General features: G+C 41.7%; 1 protein-coding gene across 2 annotated transcripts in view; it reads right to left on the minus strand.

The window, feature by feature from the left end:
- SNAP25 (synaptosome associated protein 25) overlaps positions 1 to 21555 on the minus strand; it is an 85517-nt gene that overhangs the window by 6330 nt on the left and 57632 nt on the right. The window contains exons 4-7 of one of the 2 annotated variants that reach the window (XM_066387150.1): positions 15823 to 15871; positions 7934 to 8051; positions 4148 to 4273; positions 822 to 966 (exon numbers count right to left, since the gene is read on the minus strand). In XM_066387150.1, the coding sequence (XP_066243247.1) occupies positions 822 to 966; positions 4148 to 4273; positions 7934 to 8051; positions 15823 to 15871 (438 nt within the window). Of the gene's footprint in view, positions 1 to 821; positions 967 to 4147; positions 4274 to 7933; positions 8052 to 8226; positions 8345 to 15822; positions 15872 to 21555 lie in introns of both variants that reach the window. The other variant, XM_066387151.1, reaches the window with a different exon arrangement.

The raw sequence follows: 21555 nt of genomic DNA on the forward strand, positions 1-21555 counted from the left end.
TGTACATTTTAAGAAATTATTAGCGATAGTCAAGACTCTGTTGATTGAGGAAGGAGTGGAATGAGGACATAGGAACTATGTCAGATTTGTATACTGTGGAATATTAGGTTTTGGTGTCCCAAATCTTTTTAGAAAAGATTGCCAGTGTTTCTCTTCCCTTCTAGTCTCAAGCTCCCAAACCTACCCCTTCCCAATTCTACTCTGTGACTCTTCCTTACGCCTCATGCTGACACTATGGGTTCAGTCTCAGAGCCACATCTGGTGTCCTTATCTGAACTCGACTTGTCACATTATGTTCCTTACTTGGAGATCTGGACATGTGTATTATTGGACTTAAAATGGAATCTGAGCCTTTTTGAACTATCATTAAAACTTTGGCATTTATAAAAATCAAAGCTTACATTCATCTTCTGGCAAAACTAAAATAACTAGTCTTTCCCCCATTTCCTGATTTTATTCCCAAATCATATCCACTTGACAAGCTACTAACCATACTTCAAGACTCATTTCAAATTCAACTCTATTATTATTATTTTTCTTTGAGATTTTCCTACCTCTGACCCTTGAAATCTTTCCTCTTCTAAACTACTTAGCATTTTATGCGTGGCTCTCTCAGTGAATTACATTTTCTGTGGCAGTAAATTCATTCTATTTTCTTATCTATTGCTGATCTTTTGTCTTGAGGTAGAGGGACCATTATCATCTACCGGTGTGTCTGAAGCCAATGCCATGGTTCACGGGTCTCATTCTGCCTGTATTGCTCTCAGTGGTAATTTCAGAAGAAATGAACAATGGGAGCTCGCTGGCTGACACGCACTCACCTTCTCCATGATCCTGTCAATCTGGCGATTCTGTGTATCGATCTCATTGCCCATGTCCAGGGCCATGTGACGGAGGTTCCCAATGATGCCGCTCACCTGCTCCAGGTTCTCATCCATTTCATTTTCTCGGGCATCGTTTGTTACCCTGTGAGTCAAACAGCAATTTTTAGTGGAGGGAAGTTGAGATAAAATTTGAATACCAAGGATCCAAAACTTAGGAAAAACCCATAGACATTTAGGTATCATTGTTTTTTCTTTTGTTTGTGTTTGTTTGTATTTTTTTTTTTGCTTGTGCAAGAGAGAGAGAGGGGGGAGGAGGAAGGGAGAAAGATGAGAAGCATCAACATGTTGTATCACTTTTGTTGTTCATTGATTGATTCTCATATGTGCCTGGGGATGCTAAGGCCAAGCCAGTAATCCCTTGCTCAAACCTGTGACCTTTGGGCTCAAGCCAGCGACCATGGGGTCATGTCGATAATCCTGTGCTCCAGCCAGTGACCCTGTGCTGAAGCTGGTGAGCCCATAATCAAGCCAGATGAGCCCACACTTGAGACAGCAACCTCGGGGTTTGGAACAGGTCGACGCTCTATCCACTGCGTCACCATTGGTCAGGCTAGTTATCATCTTATCCATTTGAAATCTTCATTTGATATAAGAACACAACTTAGCTTTTATACATTAGGAAATAATTTGTGTTTATTTTCTTTTATTTTACTTGAAAATAATTTTAAAAATGCATTTTGAACCCCCCCCTTAAATTTCTATTTTTAAAGATTTAATATTATTAAATAGATTAATTTATCAACCTCTTTCACTTCCATCAGCACATCATTTTCTCTCTTCAAAAATCCCAGTTTTCATTTTTTAGAATAAAGTTATTTTAGTTGGGAGGATTCCGGGTCAGGGGATGAAGATGGAACTGGTTAGAAACTATCTTTTTCTTTCTGTAATGTCAACTAAAAGCACGAGAGTGAAATTCATCATGAAAGAAAAAGCTTGTTGTACTAAATAAAGCCAGAGTTTCTCTGCTCTTCTTTTCTACTTGGGACCAATGTCAGTGGGAAGAGTAATGATCATTTCAATCTGCCCCTTAATCCCACTTCAAGAACTCCAAAGGGAGCTACGTGTGGAAGATGATTTGCTCAGATTTCAATGCCATCGGGTTTTTGGTGGCGCTGTGAATGGTCATGATTTCAGGGGAACAAAACTAAAATAAAAAGTTTTGTTTCAGTTTGAGTGGGGAGAAAGGAGTTGGCTCTCAGAATGCTGTACCATCTTGCCATTTTTAAAAAACATAGTTTATCTTGAAAGTTAAAAAGGCAGTAACTCTTTATCGGCAATGGTAGGTACTTACTACAGAATGCCCTGGCTGAATAGCATTTTCCCACTAAAGATGGTGATGGGCTAATAATGTTCAGAGGGATTCAAATCCTTCCCCCATGGTAACGCCCAGTGCAGACTAGCCCCTAAGGTTTTTAAAGCCACCCAATCCAGAGAAAATTAAAGGGGAACTTCCTAGCTTTTTTATGTAGAAGAGAAGCTTATATAAATGTCCATCAATAGCTAAAGCATACTTCTGATTCGATGGTTCTCAGCTCTGATTATATAACATCTGCAGGTGCCTGGGTCTTACTTCTAGAATTTGTGATGTAATTGGTGTAAATTAGTTCCAGGCACTTGTATTTAAAAAAACAGTCTCCTCTGGTCTAATATGCAGCCAGTATTGAGATCCCCTGGTGTGGTTTTCCTGGGAGTAGAGCTGCCACCTGTGAAGCTCACAGTAGCTAGACCTTATACCTAAGTGACAATGACCTGTCACTTCAACCTGCATTATTGGTTGGCAGCATTAGTGGCCTGGGTACAGAAAGTTGTACAAACAGCTACCCTAGTCACTGCTGAGTCCTGGTATAGCAGCCTAGAAAAAATGGATCATTTTTTTTTCTTTTGAAAAAAATATTTGTTACTGTTGTTTTCTCATCTCCTTAAAGCTGAGTTCTGAATTGGTAGATCTGTGTAATTTGAGATTTTTGAAATAGATGTTTAAGTTGGTTTTAGCTTCCAGATCTCAAAGGAACTGATTAATAAAAAGCCAGGTATGTTCATTATTTTTTATTTGTACCCTCAGATCTGTTCTCTGACCTTTATTTTCTGCCCCAAGAAGCTGACCTCTCTACAACTGTATCAAACAGGCTTTCTCACTTACTAACTTCCAGAGGGCTTTGCCCAAAGAGAGATTGGAGGGCAAGAGGAGTGAGGGATTGGGGTATCTATAGTCTTCTTCCTTTCCTGCTAGTGTTAGCAGTGCCTGCATTTCTCTACCTATAGCCCCTGCCCTCAGCCATAACTATTGTTGGGTTCTGATAACAGCTCTCTCCTGTGTCTTCAGGATTCTTCTACTATTGCTAATTTACAAGTGCTTTACCATTGCTTGTTATTAGCCCTGTCCCCACCTCTATAAACCATATCTTTAATAAGCTCTGTTCAATTAAGCTCATAGAATGAGATGCTCGTTTGCTGCTACATTGACCCTGGGTGTGATTGTATGACTAGCTCTGTCTAATGTGACTTTGGCAAAAATGACACAAGCAAAGGCTTGCTAAGTGCTTGTGAATTGGAGCCTGCCCCTTGGAATGAATGCTTTGACCACTATGTAAGAAGTCTGAGCTGGTCTGCTGGAGAGGCAATGTGAGAACTGAAGCGCCCGGCTGCCTGACCCTGCCAAGCCTAGCAGATGCTGACAGCCCCAGACAAGCGAGGCAGACCATTTTGGATCATGTCACACCCTGTAATGAGTGCCTGTAATGAGTGAGCCCAGGATAGGTTTCAGAAGAACTGTCCAGGCAACATATGGATTCATAAGTAATAAAATGGGTGTTATTTTTAAGAATCACTGTTTGCAATTGTTGGTTACTCAGAAATAGACAACTGCTTGGCCCTGGCCGGTTGGCTCAGTGGTAGAGCGTCGGCCTGGTGTGCAGAAGTCCCAGGTTCAATTCCCGGCCAGGGCACACAGGAGAAGCGCCCATCTGCTTCTCCACCCCTCCCCCTCTCCTTCCTCTCTGTCTCTCTCTTCCCCTCCTGCTGCTGAGGCTCCACTGGCCCGGGCGCTGGGGATGGCTCCTCGGCCTCTGCCCCAGGCGCTAGAGTGGCTCTGGTCGCGGCAGAGCGTTGCCCCCTGGTGCCCCCTGGTGGGCGTGCCGGGTGGATCCCGGTCGAGCGCATGCGAGAGTCTGTCTGTCTCTCTCTGTTTCCGGCTTCAGAAAAATACAGAAAAAAAAAAAAAAAGAAATAGACAACTGCAACAATATTGGCTGCACAAGGCTCACCTGCGGATGAAGCCACCACTGATGGCCATCTGCTCTCGTTCGTCCACCACACGAGCAGGTTGGCTGGCCACTACTCCATCCTGATTGTTGCCCCAGGCTTTTTTGTAAGCATCACTTGATTTAAGCCTATGCAAAAAAGAGGGTGAGTAACAAGGCAAGGGGGTGGAGCATGAAGCCCAAAGCAATGGTTCTCTTTCCAAGCCAAGAACTGAACCAAGCGAATGAGTTTTAATTTGAGGCATTAGAGAATACCGATATATCATAATAGGGACCCAAACAGTTGGCCACCACCATGCCTCAGCTACACAACATATTGTTTCCAATTGAGTCAATTGCAATTGCGAAGACTGTCACCTTTGCCCATAGTTTGTTCTTGTTTTGGTATGTATGTTTTTGTGGTTGAGTTATATTTAAGGCCAGAATTAAGGTAGCTGAAGGACATCCAATTCTATTTCAGGGACACGGTTATATTTTGAGACACAAAACACACACGAAAACATACTGGCAGACAGACACAAAACAAGACTGCCAAGTAGAGTGTGTACATCACACCACAGCAACACACTGTCATCAAGAAAAACAGGCTAGCCTAAGTTTTTACACACTCTCATGCAGAATCTCATTTAATTCCCCCTCCCCCAAAGCATGTGCGGAACTAACCATTCCAGCTCTGCATGAAAGACATAAAGGATTGGTGGTTGGCCAAGGGTGACAGTCTCTGAGTTGCCTCTAGTGTGATCTGAATTAGATAATATATCGGTACTTCCAAACAGTCACCATACATCCAGAGTTGATGTACAAACCTTTGTCCACAGAGACAAAAAGTAAAAGAGGCATAGTGAAATGAATGCAGGAAAAGAGAAGAGAGAACAAGCCATCTAGCACCAAAAAAAAGGGAAATCCCTCTACGTCTTCTTCATGCACCAGCTACAGGCATGAGTAGAAAGTGAAGCATTCTCATTTAAGCCAAACTACTCCAGAAGTTGACCATTCTCAAAAAAGGCACTAGCAGGACAGTAATAGCCTTCATGAGGGTTTGAAACGCAGTTTCAATGGCTTCTTTGTTGGGCTCAAGGGCAGGGTGGGAGTGAGTAGAAACTCATACTTCAAACTATCCTGGGATGTGGCAGGAGTGTGTGGTCTGGAACTGGTGTGGTCTCCATGGGCCATAGTTCACTGAGCGGCCTTGGAGAGGAACTTAAAATCCAGGCATACCTGTTGTGCCCAATAGAAACATGTGCAGCATATTTTGGTGGTGTGTTGTAATTTAAGGCAATCAAAGATGTTTTTAGGTTTTTTGCATAGTAGAAACCACACGCTTTTTTAGTCCAAAAGCAAAAGAACTTTCTTTGGTTCCATTTTCACAATTTCTATTAAAGACATTTAAACGCCCCCCTCCCCATTATTTTTACACTAACTAGAGAACCACAGCCATCAATTAAAATTAGCTCTAATATTAATACTTGCAGATTGGGGATCAAACAACCGGAGACGAATTAGAAAACTGTACAAATGGAATCTCCGTAACTCCCACAATCTAGCGTCTAATGCCACAGCTCTTGGGCGGTCGTATTTACTGTGCCAAAGAACCATGAGCCCACTCAGTGGGACAGGATCCCAAACTAATTTAATAGAGCTTAGTGTCTAAGCACTTTTTTTTCCAGCTCCCCATTGCCTCCTTCCTCATATTCAGAGAAATTTACATGGACCTGGTGATGTTTTCTGCTATGTAAACGTCTGGTATACCATCTTTGGCAAAGTCGGGGAAGGGGTAGGAAAGTTTGCGTTTCTGAAAGAAGGCAAATCACTGCACTCACAAGGCTGCACAGACTCACATAACTGCCGTACATCTATCATAATCCTTCGAAACATGCCGAGACAGGGCGAAGCCCTCGGAGAGTCCAGGGCACCACCAGACACTGCGTTGTGACACATGGTTTTTACAGCATTATTTACACACAATAGGGAACACTTCGGTCAAGCTTTGAAGCTCAGTTAGGGTCTCTTGAGCAATAAGAAATCAGTGCCAACTAATATGTGGAATTAGTAGAGGCCATCATTTCATCCAAACATTAGAATCCATCCCGGGGAAGGGGCTGCCTCCACCCTTTCTCCACATACAGTTGATGAATGGGGGAAAATGTGTCTTTTGGAATTCATGACAAAACAGGTAGAAATCAATCTCGCCTGGTGGCAAGCAACCACTGATATACAGTTAAATCTTGACTAACTGGAATGCTTTGAAAGGAGTCGTTTTGGTGAATTCTGTGACTTTCTTACTTAGAGGTGGGCCATGGAGGAAAACTTTATTTCAGAGGTGATGGTTGGTTATCATATTCTTGAGCCACATCCCTGCCTTGGTCTTAGAGAAGTGAATGTTACCAAATCTTTTCTTGGTTATGGTTTCTCTTGATGTGTCTCGTCTCCTTCCCTCTGAAGATCAACTCTATTGTCTAGTTCTCTTAAATGAGAACTTTCATTAAATTCTTTAAGTAAAAGAATCCAAACTACCTAGACTGTCCATTTTCAACCTATGATGTGATTTTTCTGGCTTTATTTATTTGTCTCTTTTTTTGCCAAATATGGAAGGGAGCAAAAATATAAATCCATTTGAGGGTTCCAGTTAGCTGGATTCCAGTTAATCAGGTTTTATTGTAGATCATTCTTTGGGGGGGAAAAAAAAGTTTTAAATTTATTTGTAAATTGAGCCCCTCCCCTCCCAAACAGGAAGTGGGATATTTTAAAATCAGCCTCAAAGTTTAAAGGATGTGAATGGTCATATAATCAGCTCAAAACGACACGTCAATTTCTAGTCTAAAAGCTAGGATCAGGAGAGCTTTTAGGAAAAAGGTTTCTGTTCAAAGGGAAGTGGGAGGGATGAGGGAGATCAGGGAATGAGTTTAGTTTTCCGAATGCATGTGGGCAACCCGCTCATGCATTTCCTTCCCCACTGCTAGTCGGATGAGACTATCTTCCAGAACCCCCACTTGCAGGGTCCTTCTGTTGCAAAACCTTTATAACCACATGTCACATTTCTGCTACATTCCAAGAAAAGCGTTGCAGGACCTTGAGAACAGTTGAATGTTTTGTGATGTCGTGCATGCAAAATCTACACATTTCAACATTTTGGCCAGTGTACAGTTCGATCTTCCAAAGGGAAGAATTTGAGAGGGACGGGTCCAATTTGGGGAAGGCTTGAGCACTTCCCACTGAAGGACTGCTGGCCTCTGTTGTGGGGAATAGCTGTGGCATCTCTTTTCTATTTTTTGATCAGATTTAGCAACTGGTGGGCAGTTGAAAGGGTGAATCACTGTCATAGATTCTTGCTTACAGAATGCTTAGTTGGGCCAGATTACCTGTCTCTTTTGCTTCTGAAAAATCAAACCTTGATCTCCATGCTTCTCATCCTCTAGACTTACCCTCGTCTTTTCTAAATCTGCCATTTTGGCTTTTGAGGTCAGGAGAAAATAAAATTGATTTTTGGATGCCTCTTTTTCTTGAGGCTAGTGTCTGTCTCAAGGTACACTTTCTGGAAAATGTTGAAACGTTCATCAATAAAAGTTGCTGACAGTGAAGCTTTCACTGTAGTATGCCTGATTTTTAATGCATCAACAGTAACTCCCACTAGGATCGTCTATGCTATGAGATGAATGCATTGGAGACGGTATTGATCTCTTCTGCATGCCACATGCTCATCCTGCCTTGGTGCCTGGCAGAAATGAGCTTGTCAAGGCTTGGAAATGGGCCTTGGGAAACCACAGCTTCAGGCAGGCAGGCAGCACCTACTTGTTACAGGGACACACACAAAGCCCGCAGAATTTTCCTAGGTCCGTCAAATTCTTTTCTGCTTCTTTCATGTCCTTATTGATTTGGTCCATCCCTTCCTCAATGCGTTCCAGTTGTTCTGATTAAACACAAGTATTTTATCCCCACAGAATGAAGCAGATGGAAAAGGACAAAGAAAAAAAAGACAAAACTTCAGACATTCACTTTGACATTAAAAAAGAAAAAAAAAAGAAAGAAAGAAAGAAAGAAAGAAAACTGGACGCCACAGATTAGAGCTGGTACCCAGTACCTACTTGTTACAAGGACATATGAAAAGGCCACAGCATTTCCCTAAATCTTTTAAATTTTTCTCAGCCTCCTTCATGTCTTGGTTGATATGGTTCATGCCTTCTTCGACACGATCGAGTTGTTCTGGTTAGGACAAAGGGATGACAGTGTGGAATGAATTTTTGGGGGGTTTCCAATAGAACATGAGAAATGACTATGTGAAACGGAATTTGAGAGAGAGAGAGGTAGATATTACAATGCATTGTCTGGAAGGATGCATTGCTGTGGACGCTCCTGCTGCCCCGTGCAGGCCCGGGCGGGAGGAAATGAACAAAAACAATGCTCAAAATAGTTTGTAATTCAGATATGATGGGATGAGGTCGGTAGGCCTGTTTGATTCTGAGTGTCCAGGGAAAAAAGCATGGCTGATTCAGGCCGGTGAACCCCAAGGGAATGAAAAACAGGATGTTAGTTTGTTAGACATTCAGATTTAATGTTACTTAACCAACTATCCGCTTCAACCTAAAATGTCTCTAGCTTAGCTTTTAGGCGTCCTTAGCTAAGTAAGGGTAGGAAATAGAACCCATCTTTTTCTTTGGGAAAAATAACAACTAAAGCAATAATTAGCAATGGGTTCCAGATCTTTGTGACCTTAGCAGTGGCCATCTAGCCAAAGGTAGCCCATGGGCACTTCTCGGTTTTGAATACTTAAATCATAGAAGCCATAAAAACAGCACCATCAGCACACAACGTTACAAGGACTGGAACATTTCCAGTCATCCTCTCATCCTATGACTTACTTGCTATGAAGGCTTTGGGAGGCATTTCACTTCTCTGCCCCCTCATCTCCCACTCTCTACCATGGGGCATGCGAGATCCCAACCACAGGCAGAAAGCAGGGAACAGGAGTGCATAACTCTCTGGAGGAGGAGCGATGAACTGGAACGTGGAACAGCACTGAGTCATCGCCGCCAGCAAAGCTGACCTCAGTGTATTGGAGACGTAGATCAATAGCCATAAAAGCAAAGTGTACTTGTAGGTTGCCAGAGTTACATACACGAACTTGATTAATTTTTCAAAAGTTGTGTCACTGAATTGGATCAACTACAAATTCAATAAAAGGATTTTTGAAACAGCTTTTAAGACCATTAAGGGAAGGCAGCGATGGGATGTCTTGCCTGTCTAATTACAAAACCTAATTACACTTCCGTTCCTCTTATCGTCTATACTTTCATGCCTGCGTGCCTGTGCTTCCGGGAATAAGGGCATGATTAGAATAGAACTGATAACTATATTTCCAGTTTATCGGCATACATAATCACTTAAAAACAATTTCACATTAAGTGGGATGGTGAAATTATCATTCTGAAAAATAAAGGCTCACTAGTGACAGGGAAGCCTGTCTATTGGGAAAATAAGACCTATTTTGTGAGCCTGAGGAACAGAATTCAGGCTTATTAGGAATCTGCTGTTGCCGTTATGCTTTTCAAATGAGCAGTGAAAACAAAATTTCAGTGTTCATCCAGCCCTGGATAGCTGGAAGAAATAACAGTGCAATGGTGCTGACCTTTTGCTGAATACATGCAGGTATAGTAAGTAAGGATTTTAAGACAATCCTGAAAAAGGCTTTAAAAAAAAAGGCAATTTTAAATATTGCAGAAGATTTTGTACTTTTTGAAAGACTTCATTCCAGTTTCCTTTAAAAAATGCAATAAATTAGTTGGTAGATCAGTTAATTATCAAATGAAGAAAGTGGTGAGGGGTAACCAATTAACATCACCTAGAGAAGAACCTTGTTAAGTACAGACAAAAATAGGGCCACCAAATCCCAGTTGAATAATTGCTAATGGCTTCCTGGAGTGCTGTGTTGAGATGAGAGTTAAGGTGTGTCAGGGCTCAGAGGGAAGATGCTGTGTTGAGGTGAGAGTGAAGGTGTGTCAGGGCTCAGAGGGAAGATGCTGTGTTGAGGTGAGAGTGAAGGTGTGTCAGGGCTCAGAGGGCAGATGCTGTGTTGAGGTGAGAGTGAAGGTGTGTCAGGGCTCAGAGGGCAGATGCTGTGTTGAGATGAGAGTGAAGGTGTGTCAGGGCTCAGAGGGAAGATGCTGTGTTGAGATGAGAGTTAAGGTGTGTCAGGGCTCAGAGGGAAGATGCTGTGTTGAGGTGAGAGTGAAGGTGTGTCAGGGCTCAGAGGGAAGAAAGCCTGCTCAGGGCTCAACTAATGGCAGCTGAAATACACACAGATTCTGGCTGGGTGAGATATAATGTTTACACACATATATATATGTTTACTCTTCCTGAAAAGTTTCTCTTTTTAAAAAATTTTTTTATTATTAAATTTAATGCAGTGACATTGATAAATCAGGGTACATATGTTGAGAGAAAACATCTCCAGATTATTTTGACATTTGATTATGCTGTATACTCCTCACCCAAAGTCAAATTGTCTTCCGTCACCTTCTATCTGGTTTTCTAAAAGTTTCTCTTGAGTGTATATTTTCAATCAAAATATTAACTCTGATTATATTTCAGGAACCTCACTCACTACCTCCAGGGATTAGGAGGTAACAGAAAAATTGGTCTATGAGCACTGGACTTCTGAATTAAATAATTCAAATTAAAAGATAAAAACAAGCAAATCCAAACCCACATTCTGAGAGGTGGGTTCTGCCATGGCCGCCGGCTTGCTCAGCAAGGTCATGGCTAGGAGGGAGTTCTGAAGTTCTTTCAGAAAAGTGAATGCAGAAAACTATTTTATAGACATCACTATTGGTTGAATGTGTCTTTTCACACAATTTTAAGTCAAATGCTTGATTTAAAAAAATATCGTGGAGCCATTTTTCTCACAGCTAGTCTAACAATAATATTAATTTTTAGGGTGTGCTGAGTTATGGTTGTGGACATGTAAGGCACACTGGGACTTCATAGTACACCAGTAATTTCTATGAAGACATTTCTCAAGAAATGCTTGAAAGTATCCGATACCCTCATTCCATTTGGAGCTGGGCAGCAGCATCCTGGAGGCTGGTTCTATGCATTGTCCGGGGCTGACTCTCCTTCCATCCTTAAGTTGCTTTCTGGCTCATTTCTCTTTTATCATGTTTTTTTTTTTGTTGTTGTTGTTGTTTTTTTTAAGATTCTATTTATTCATTATAGAGAAGGGAGAGGGGGGGGAGGGAGGAGCAAGAAGTATCAACTCCCATATGTGTCTTGACCAGGCAAGCCCAGGGTTTTGAACCAGCAACCTCAGCATTTCCAGGTTGATGCTTTATCCACTGTGCCACCACTAGTCAGGCTCTTTTATCATGTTTGAATGACTGGTAATTTGTGATAGATCCACCAATGGCAAGATGCTCAGGGATCTAATGGTAGACATCTATTCTACTACTCCTATTTAAGTAAGGCATCATGGGGCCCTTAGAATCCTCAACCTGATAAAAAAAAATATAGCAAAAGAATAGCAAAATATCAATACTATTGATCAGTGTACAGGCCTTCACGAGCACATCCAGTTATAAGATAGATGCTGCCTATATGATTTTCATTTTTTTTTGCATCAATGAACGTATGGAAACTCATTTAAATAAATTTAAATAACCACATGTGGCTACCATATTGGACAGCTGCAGCTTTAGTCATTCATAACATATTGGTGAGTGGCCTTAATCAAGAGGCATGTTTTCACAAATGCTGCACACTTGTAGTGTTGTGTACCTTTTGAGAAAGTCAGCCAAGTTCTCTGGGTGAGGTTGGACTTGACCTTTACTCTTACAGGCAGGGGTCAATCATTTTACTGTTTAGTTTGGAGTCGATTCCATGGGATTTTCCCCAAAACTGCAGCATTAGCATTGGAAACAAACATGCAACCAGCAAAGACCAACAGAAGGACCAAGAGATAAGGAAGTAAAAGGTTAAGTCATCCCACATGAGTGCTAAGGTTATTTCATGGGGATTTCTCTTGGAGACAAGAAAAGTTCCAGGACTGAGTACATTTTTCCAGGGCTGTCTGTCACGCTCAGTGCTCCTTGGTGTCCCCTGATACCTGGATATAAAACAAGAATTCAGTAAAGACTTTCTGAGTGCAATCATTTAGCCGACAACCTGGAATGGTTCTTTAGAAGGACAGCTGTTTGAGTCTTCTGTGTAGCTGCAGAATTGAAATGGTCAACAACTTTGGTATTCAGGCACAGAGAGAAGCACTAGAGCATAACTGGAGAGAAATTTTTAGGCAGTTACTGATCTAAACAACTAAACACGGCATATACAGAATTAAAACACATTTACGATGGCAGTGAAGAGTTGTTGACTTATGCTCATCTGTCACTTGAAAAGGTCCTCATCTCCTATTATAGTATAAATGGAACATGTGAAGTACATTTAACTGAAGAATTTAGCAGTTACTGTGGTGTGGCCATAACTGAAATGTTTTAGTTCATATTAATTACCTTGTGGGGAAAATCTGCTATCCTGTTTTGCTTCTCAGAGAATAATATATAAACATTTCTGGGAATTATTTGTGTTAAGAATAATATATTTTTTCATCTGTAGGACAGTTTTGGCAAATTTTTTCTCTAGATTTTTTTTAAATCAAACTACAATAAACTTTGCCTCTCAGGTAAGCACGTTATTTGTTTTCCCTCTTTTTGATCCCATATTTGTATATATTATTTTCCATGGTTTTGTGTGTCAGTGCTTTATAGTCAGGTAGATAAAAGATATTTTCCTAAACTTTTGCCCAACCTATCCTCCTATTGCAATGTTCCTTTTCTACCCTCATCACATCTAAATTATTTACTAAAAGAGTTAATAAAGCAAAACCGTTAATTATTTGAGTGTATATCTATCCACCTAGCTCTGGAAGTGAGGTAATGCTCTTCTATATGGGCACCTGCTGCTTAATTTAAAAATAAACAATCCTTTGAAGCATCTTGAGTTTCAAAGTCTGGGACACTATTACCAAGATCAAGTCAGTAAATCTTATAATTATGGCAAATTCATTTGGGAAGTTCCAAAGACTGTCATAGCCATTGTCATTTCCTTAAAATACAAATCCACTAAACTCCATTATTTGCATATAAATTTTGACAATTTGTATTTTAAAAACTGGGGGAAGGCACTGGGGTTGATGCTCAATTGCTTTCAAAGGATTTTTTCTTGATTGACAATGTTTGTTTATTGAGAAATTTGAATGCAAATAAATAATATGGAAACGTAAGTCCTTACTTGACAGCCAGGAAGGAGGGTTTGCCCCTCAGATGTCCCTCCGAGAGGAGTGTAGTTGACGGACCCTTCCAGCTGCTGCAGCTGTGGGATCTGCTACAGCACTTACATGGAGGACAAGCTCTCCCCACAGTGCGTCTAGCCAATGGCTGAGCACCATAGGATACCAGAGTTGAGGTATGCCTGCCTGATATGGGGCTGTTTTGTGAGTAGTCTCTGCTCCTGGGTTTCCCATCCCCGTGGCTGAGATGTCCTCAGAGCAGTACTGCAGACCCTTCCTACCCAACCCTCCTTCCTCCCTCCTCTCCTCTCGTGTCAGATCCACAGCAGTCAGAAGGCTCTCCCTGCCTACTGCTCCTGCCTCTCCCATCCCCGTGGCTGAGATGTCCTCAGAGCAGTACTGCAGACCCTTCCTACCCAACCCTCCTTCCTCCCTCCTCTCCTCTCGTGTCAGATCCACAGCAGTCAGAAGGCTCTCCCTGCCTACTGCTCCTGGGTTTCCCATCCCCGTGGCTGAGATGTCCTCAGAGCAGTACTGCAGACCCTTCCTACCCAACCCTCCTTTCTCCCTCCTCTCCTCTCGTGTCAGATCCACAGCAGTCAGAAGGCTCTCCCTGCCTACAGCTCCTGCCTCTTCCGTTGACCCACCCAAACATTTTCCTGATATATTTCATGTACTTTTCACTGTTTCTGAGCAGTTGCTTCCCGGAGGACTTCAATGATACACCTTTCTTCAGTCCCTGCCTATCCTGTCCTATAATAAATGGTTGCAGAACATATTTTACACCATAATTCATTTGGTTGGTCTTCCCACCGACAGCCGTTTAGGCTGTTTCCAATTTTCACAATTACAGGTAAGGCATGTGTGTTTTTCTTTATATAATTGTCAATGCATATCTGTTGTGTACAATTCTAAGAGTGGAATGTCTCAGTCAAAGATGGGTGCACTTCAAAGTTTGAAGATATTATCAAATTACTCTTCAAACATTTGTTATCCGTCTACAGTGTCCATCTGCAGAATGAGAGTTTGTGTTTTCTGAACATATTCTCAGCATTGGTGATTATAAATTTTAAAAACTGTGCCAGTCTGCTAATGAGTAGTATCTCATTATTGTTGTTGGTTGAAACATAGTTTCATATGTCTGTGTAAACTGATGGTTTATTACTTACATCCATTTTTTGCTTTTGTTTGTTGCCCTTTTCTTTGATGATATGCGAAGGCTTTCTGAATTTAGAAAAATGCTTTACGTCTCCTATCTGATGGCAAAAATTTTCCAGCTTGAGGTTTATGTTTAGAGTTTGTTTATGGTATCCCATAACCAAAGATAAAAATGTAAGACTCACAACAACTTATATACATAAACAAACTTGTGAATAATTTTTTGTGAATGTTGCGCTACAGAACTTTCTCATAATTCTGAAGAATTTTATAATGCTTTCATAAAATAGGAATAAAAAGAAAAATTTTCTCAAAAACCTGTTTATCTTGTTAAGAATTCAGAATGAAATCAGGTAACTAACTTGTGGCTAAAATGAAACAAATCATCACCATAGGACTGTGTGTTATTGAGACAAAGTTTCATATTTTTCTTCTTGATTCCACCTTAGAGAGACCATACTAAAATGTTGGCTCTCTGATTTTCATTGTTTCTAGGGTCTCCATCATTTTGAAACAGCTCTAATATTTCAATTGGTTCAATTTCCCTTTTCCCAACGATCTCCTTCTACAGATAGCATTTTAAATATCCAGCTACTTAAGGCAGGGATCCCCAAATATTTTACACAGGGGGCCAGTTCACTGTCCCTCAGACCATTGGAGGGCTGCCACATACAGTGCTCTTCTCACTGACCACAACTGAAAGAGGTGCCCCTTCCGGAAGGCGGCGGAAGCGGATAAATGGCCTCAGGGGGCTGCATGTGGCCCGTGGGCCGTAGTTTGGGGACGCCTGACTTAAGGCATCCTCATAATGACTTGGAAATCAAGACTGCCAGCTACTGTGGTAGGATGGTCAAAAGAAATGGACTACATGATATGTATGCATTTCCCCCCCTCATTCTAGTTAATAATTAGAAGAAAATCAAATTTATGGGAAGGATTAGGAATAAGAGAATTCTCACACTGTTCAAAATACTATCATTTAAAACATCAACTAATAAAATAACTTTTGCCTTCAAAATTTTGTCCTGTTCATTTAATCACAAAGGCCTCAACATGTCCACATGTTTACCTTTACCCAGCTTTTCAACAGAAACAAGAGAAAAGGCAAGAAGATGAAAACTCTAGAACCCTCACACTCATGCAAGTGTTTCACGTGTGTCACAGCGGCCACCTGTGTGTGCACAAATCATTTCTATGTACTTTATTCAGGCGAGAAATTGTTCTTACTGAAGAAATCTCAACTTACCTCCTTGTTCATCCAACATAACCAAAGTCCTGATACCAGCATCTTTACTCTATATTCCAATAATGGTAGCAAAGTTGAAAAAGAGTTAGAGAGAAAAAGAGAGAAAGATAAATCAGTAAGGGAACAATCAGCTCTATTAGAAATGGAAAATGAAGAAGGACCAAAGGAAAAGAAGGAGAAAATAGGACAAGAGCAGTAGGGGCTCAGCAGGAACTTGGAGGAATGGGTCACCTATGGACTTGCTCTATCAGGGATGCTCAGGGTAGAAGCGGGGGGGCATAACTCAATCTCCAAAGACAGGGTTGCAGATAGGGCGTGGCATGGAGTTAGAACTGTGATTTTATATTTGAAAAAGGAAAACACCTACAGTTTTCATAACACCAACCACAGCAAGCTAATCTTGCAAAATCTAGACTACTTCTTCTTCTCTGGCATGATCTATCAGGGAGTCTCCATCAGTGAATTGGGGAGGAACGGCACATGGAGAAGGTGTGTAAGAATCTTGGGGGTAGGATATTTAGGTTTATCAAAGGAAAAGATTGCTTCACAGTGGCTGAGAAACACAGCTTACAAGGAAACCCATTCTTCTGTGAGATTTAGAAAAGGAATTAGCAGATGAGAAATAAAAATTATTCTCATCAAATAAGGATTTCCAAATAATCTACAAGAAACCTATTTTATTATTTCAGGTGAAATCTAAATATTTTTCATTCTGAAATATAAAATTCTGCACAGTAGCAGAGTATGAGAAAATAACTCATTCACAAACTTTATTACAGTTCTTTAGTATAGTTCTCAATGGAAGTAAAGACCTGTTTCACAGGGCAACTGTTCATAAGTATAAAATAGTATTGCTTACAGTTTGAATTAATTGTTTTTCAAAGAAACCTCCTGTGTCCCTTAGAATAAATCCCAAAATAAGATACCTCTTATAGCCCCACTTATTTCTCACAGACTTATTTTAAACTAAGAAAGAGTAAGATGTTGGTAGAGGTCAACAGAGATTTTTTAACAGTATTTTAACAATTCAATTTCAATAGATGCTTCCAAAAATGAAATAAAACACTAAAAATGATTTCTGTGTGCTTTTTATAATTCCCCATTTCAGAGAATGTTTCCAGTGAACTCTCCTGTATACAAAAGCCTACCTTGGTTTTGAACACAGTTGGATAGGCTGTAGTTGCGGAATCAGGATGCAGTTTGGAGAGTGATGACTCAGGATGACTTCAGGAACCACGGACAGCACAGATTCCAGAGCCAGACTCGGCCCTGGCAGCCCCGTGAGTTCATTTCCTAGCTGCGAGACCTCAGGCAGATGTCTTAATTGCTTTGTGCCTCAGTTCTCTCATTTGTCATATATAATAATGTATCACTGAGTTGTTAGGCGACTTAAATGACTTGATATGTGGCACGTGATCGCACGGTGCCTGGACTATATTTAGCATTACAGAAGTGTTTATAAAATCTATACCTTCAGAAAAATGCATCTATAGCCAATAGCTAGGCAAACTAAAAACAATATACAGTATTACACGCTATCGTCAGAAGCTTCTAAACCGCTCCTCAAACTTGAATGGGCACCTGAGCCGCCCGCATCCCTTGTTAAGATGAGGATCCCGACTCAGGAGGACTGAGACAGAGCCTGAGAGTTTGCATTCCTAACACGCTCTCCCATCCTGCCGCCGCTCCCGCTGCGAGGACCCACTGAGCAGCAAGATTCTAGGCCTCAGAAGATGGTTCAGAATCTTTTCCTTAAATGTGTTGTGCATGGACATTAGTCTACACTAGCCTATACTGTAATGATTTCTGTGCCCCTTTCTGCCAGTTTTAGCCATTGCTTATCATAAGATATTATAAGAAGAAGGTGGCTTATTCAGGCATTTGGATATGATGATGCAAGTTCTGGCCAGTCCAGAGGCATCTCTGAGCATGTTCTCCCAACTCAAGGCTGTGCATAAAATTGTTGTTCCCTTCTACTGGGAGCAGTGGGTGGGAAACAGGTTAGTGACTTCAGTTTGGTCAGCAGCTATCATCTGTTTATACTTTTTTGATATGCTGTTATATCCTTTATTTTATATGGAGCTCTGTCAATATAATTTCACATTTGTTCCGTGCGGTGCTAAATGTTTCAACGCTGGAATGAGTCAGAGAATTAATCTGAAGGAGCAAGAGTTTACTCCAATTTGGGAGAACAGAAGCAGTGAACACGGATCAAGGAGTCAGGAACGCTGGGCTGTGCTCGTAGCTCAACCAGCAACAAGCTGTAAGACCAAAAGAGTCACCTGACCTTTTGGGGATGTTTCCCCAACTTTCAGATAAAGGTAGAGATGCCAAATAAGACTGGGTGGTTGTTAGGTGGTTCAATCACTCACTTGTTCCCTCATTCATTCACTAAGTGTTTACTGAGCATCCATTCTGCTTCAGGCACTGAGATTAAGAGGTAGGTAGAGGATGACTGGCTTCTTGATTGTGGCTCACAGTGTGAGAGACAATGTGGTCAGGTGGGAGGAGTTGGGATCTGGAAGTTAGTCACTCTGAATTCCAGGCTTATCTTGGCAAGTCTGTTGATCTAGAGTCACCTGTTCTGCTTCACAGCTTCCCCAGCTTTCCAATGGGAATAGAAACAGCCCCTTCACTTCCCAGAGTGCTTAGGAGGATAAAATGAGCTATTCAGAATGTAAAGGTTCCCCAAACTCAACTCCGTGGGAAGCTGTGGTTCAAAAAGGAGCACATTAAGATAAAGGACTCCTTTGTACGGAATCTGAGTTGCTTTTATTTTTGTTTGTTCTCTTAGATCCTTCTGGTTTTTGTGGAACTGACAATGAAAAAAAAGTGAATATTGTAGGAGTTGCTGGTGGACAGGAAGTCAGGTGCTGTGCATGAGGATTCACTCTGGAATCTCGGAGACCTAAACTTTAATTTCATCTCTGCCATTTGCACTTGTGTGTCTCACACAAGTTACTTAAATGGTCTGTACTTCCGGTTCTACCTTGCTGAAATGTAGATCAAAATGTTCTATTTATATTCAGGATTTTGACTGTGCAGGAGGCGAAGGTCCCTAACCCCTGAGTGGTTCAAGGGTCCACTGTAGGCTACAAGGATTGAGTGAAATAATATGTGCTTGATAATCAGCACGGTACCTGGCACATAGTAGGTTCTCAGGAAACATTAGAATGGACATTTGGCTTCACTGTTTTGCTGACAGCTTTTGTTCAGAATAACTGAGTTGCTCTTGGGTGGAACTAGCAGAGCAAGAGAGAAGGATAGGGCTGGGGACAGACAATATCTCAGAGGAGGCAGAATATTATATTCTCCTCTGCCTTAAAAACGATTATATTTTAATAGCTAAGAGTGAGAAGAGGTGGTTCTATTTTTGTCTCAGTTCACTTCTTGGTTTCTATTTGTAGTTGCTGAGAAAACTGCCTACCTAAAACCAGGGCAGTTGGAGATGTGAGAATTTTTTTCATTTCTTTGTGTTTTCTCCCTCTATTTTTATTTTTTTCTTTCTTGCAGATGAAATAAAAATCTTGTCTGTGAAAGACTTTCAAGTCCTTCTTTTGTCATTCGAGATGCTTTCCCCAAGTCCAACACACGGGAGCTGACTCTCGCAGAGGCCAGGAACTTTCCAAGGGCGAGAGTTCCAGAAGACCCACATCTGCCTGTCCAAGAACAGCTGCCCAGCCTGAATTTTACGTTTTAGCAGAAAGTCTGGCATAACAAAGCCATAGCTTTGTTTTAATGGGTCTCAAAATTCTGGGGCCTATTTCTGGTCAGTACTTTACTGATTTTAAAAACTAATAAAAACAGCCCTGCACACAAGGCTTATTTGCTTCTCACAGCCAAAGTGTCTTGAAAGATAAGCGGGCATAAAAAGACACTAAAACAGAAGTGAAATGTTGGGCAGCCCCCAGGCCCCGCTCCGGGCTTTCGAATCAGCCTGCCCTAAAGCAGTGTGGCTTTTCTCAGGCTGGCTTTTCACAGCCCAAGGCATTCATGTGTAGACTGCGTTTAGTGTTGGCAGAGGTAACTTTTTTCTGGAATCAAATGCTCTCTCCTTTAGGATATATTCATGACTCTCCTACCAGAAATGGCTGTTGCCTCCTCTGTGCTCTTAAAGCAGGTACGGACTTGAATTTGGAGAGCTATTTTCATAGCTGTTTTCTTTTTCTTTTTCTTTTTTTGTATTTTTTCTGAAGCTGGAAACGGGGAGAGACAGTCAGACAGACTCCCGCATGCGCCCGACCGGGATCCACCCGGCACGCCCACCAGGGGGCGACACTCTGCCCACCAGGGGGCGATGCTCTGCCCCTCCTGGGCGTCGCTCTGCCGCAACCAGAGCCACTCTAGCGCCTGGGGCAGAGGCCAAGGAGCCATCCCCAGTGCCCGGGCCATCTTTGCTCCAATGGAGCCTTGGCTGCGGGAGGGGAAGAGAGAGACAGAGAGGAGGGGGGGTGGAGAAGCAAATGGGCACTTCTCCTGTGTGCCCTGGCTGGGAATCGAACCCGGGACTTCTGCATGCCAGGCCGACGCTCTACCGCTGAGCCAACTGGCCAGGGCCCATAGCTGTTTTCTTGTATGCTACCAGAGTTAGACATTTCATATACATTTGTTGAAATGCATGCATCAAAAGAGACAGTATCGACCTCCAGGCTGAGAACCCAGTGCTTTATAAGTTCTCACCTTTCTACCTGTCTGTGGCATTCAGCTCTTCTGATCTTTCTCCGCTGACCTCTGTGTAACTTTACATCACCCTTGAAATGCTGATCGGTTTCTACTAAAAAACAAGCCTTTACCCCACAGCTGGGTTACACCCTACAGCCTAGGAGAGATGGCACGAACCTGGACATTCTGCTGAAAGTGAGATGGTTTGCCTTAGGGAGACGTTATGAGCTCAGTAACCTTTCCTGTCTTTGAGGCTGAATTTCAATAGGAATTCTCATCAATTCAAATTACACAACACGGATGCACTTTGGCATCATGGGCAAGATCCTGGTATTTCAGTGCTCTGATTTTCCAAATCATTTCTGCCCTTGATGAATATTTAATGCTGATTCTCTTTAAAGATAATTTCTTTTTTGATTGAAAAGCAGAATATCATCTGAATAGCCAATTCCCTAGGACATATAAGAGGTGTTTGACCATAAATACAAAATAACCCAGGAGGAAGGAAGAACAAATCAGTCCACTCTAACAATGGCTTGCTCATAATTTCCTAAGGATGGAAAGTATACTAGCCCCCTTTCACTTATTAGAGGTAGGAGAGAGCTTCCTTCCCTTTCACTCCTTGTCTCAACATGCAGCTTCATGCTTGATCGAGACACACTTTAGATAAAACAAATATATATGACCCGAGAATTCTAAATTCAATCAATAAAGCTTTTGAGATTCTTTTCCCCCAGAATTAATTAGAGCAGCCACTCATTTTCAAAACTGGCAGACATTACCTGCGATTTAAGAAGACACAAATGAGAAATGTCTGTGGCCCAGAGGCTCTGATGGGTGAGGGGCCAGTTCAAGGTGGTGCATTTCGATGCACTGCTCCACCACGTTCTATGTCTGGCCGTGTTCTCACATTGCATGGGTGAGCAAATTGGTGATACCTCTGCTACTTTGGAAATTTACTCCACATATGCATCCACATAAATAAAAATTCAAAAAGCGAGTTTGGAGGCTACGGTTGAAGGCAATAAAGATGCATCAAGACAATTATGTCAGCGGACTTCTGAGCTCCCT

Source organism: Saccopteryx leptura, chromosome 5 (assembly GCF_036850995.1).
Source record: "Saccopteryx leptura isolate mSacLep1 chromosome 5, mSacLep1_pri_phased_curated, whole genome shotgun sequence".
NCBI classification, from domain to species: domain Eukaryota; kingdom Metazoa; phylum Chordata; class Mammalia; order Chiroptera; family Emballonuridae; genus Saccopteryx; species Saccopteryx leptura.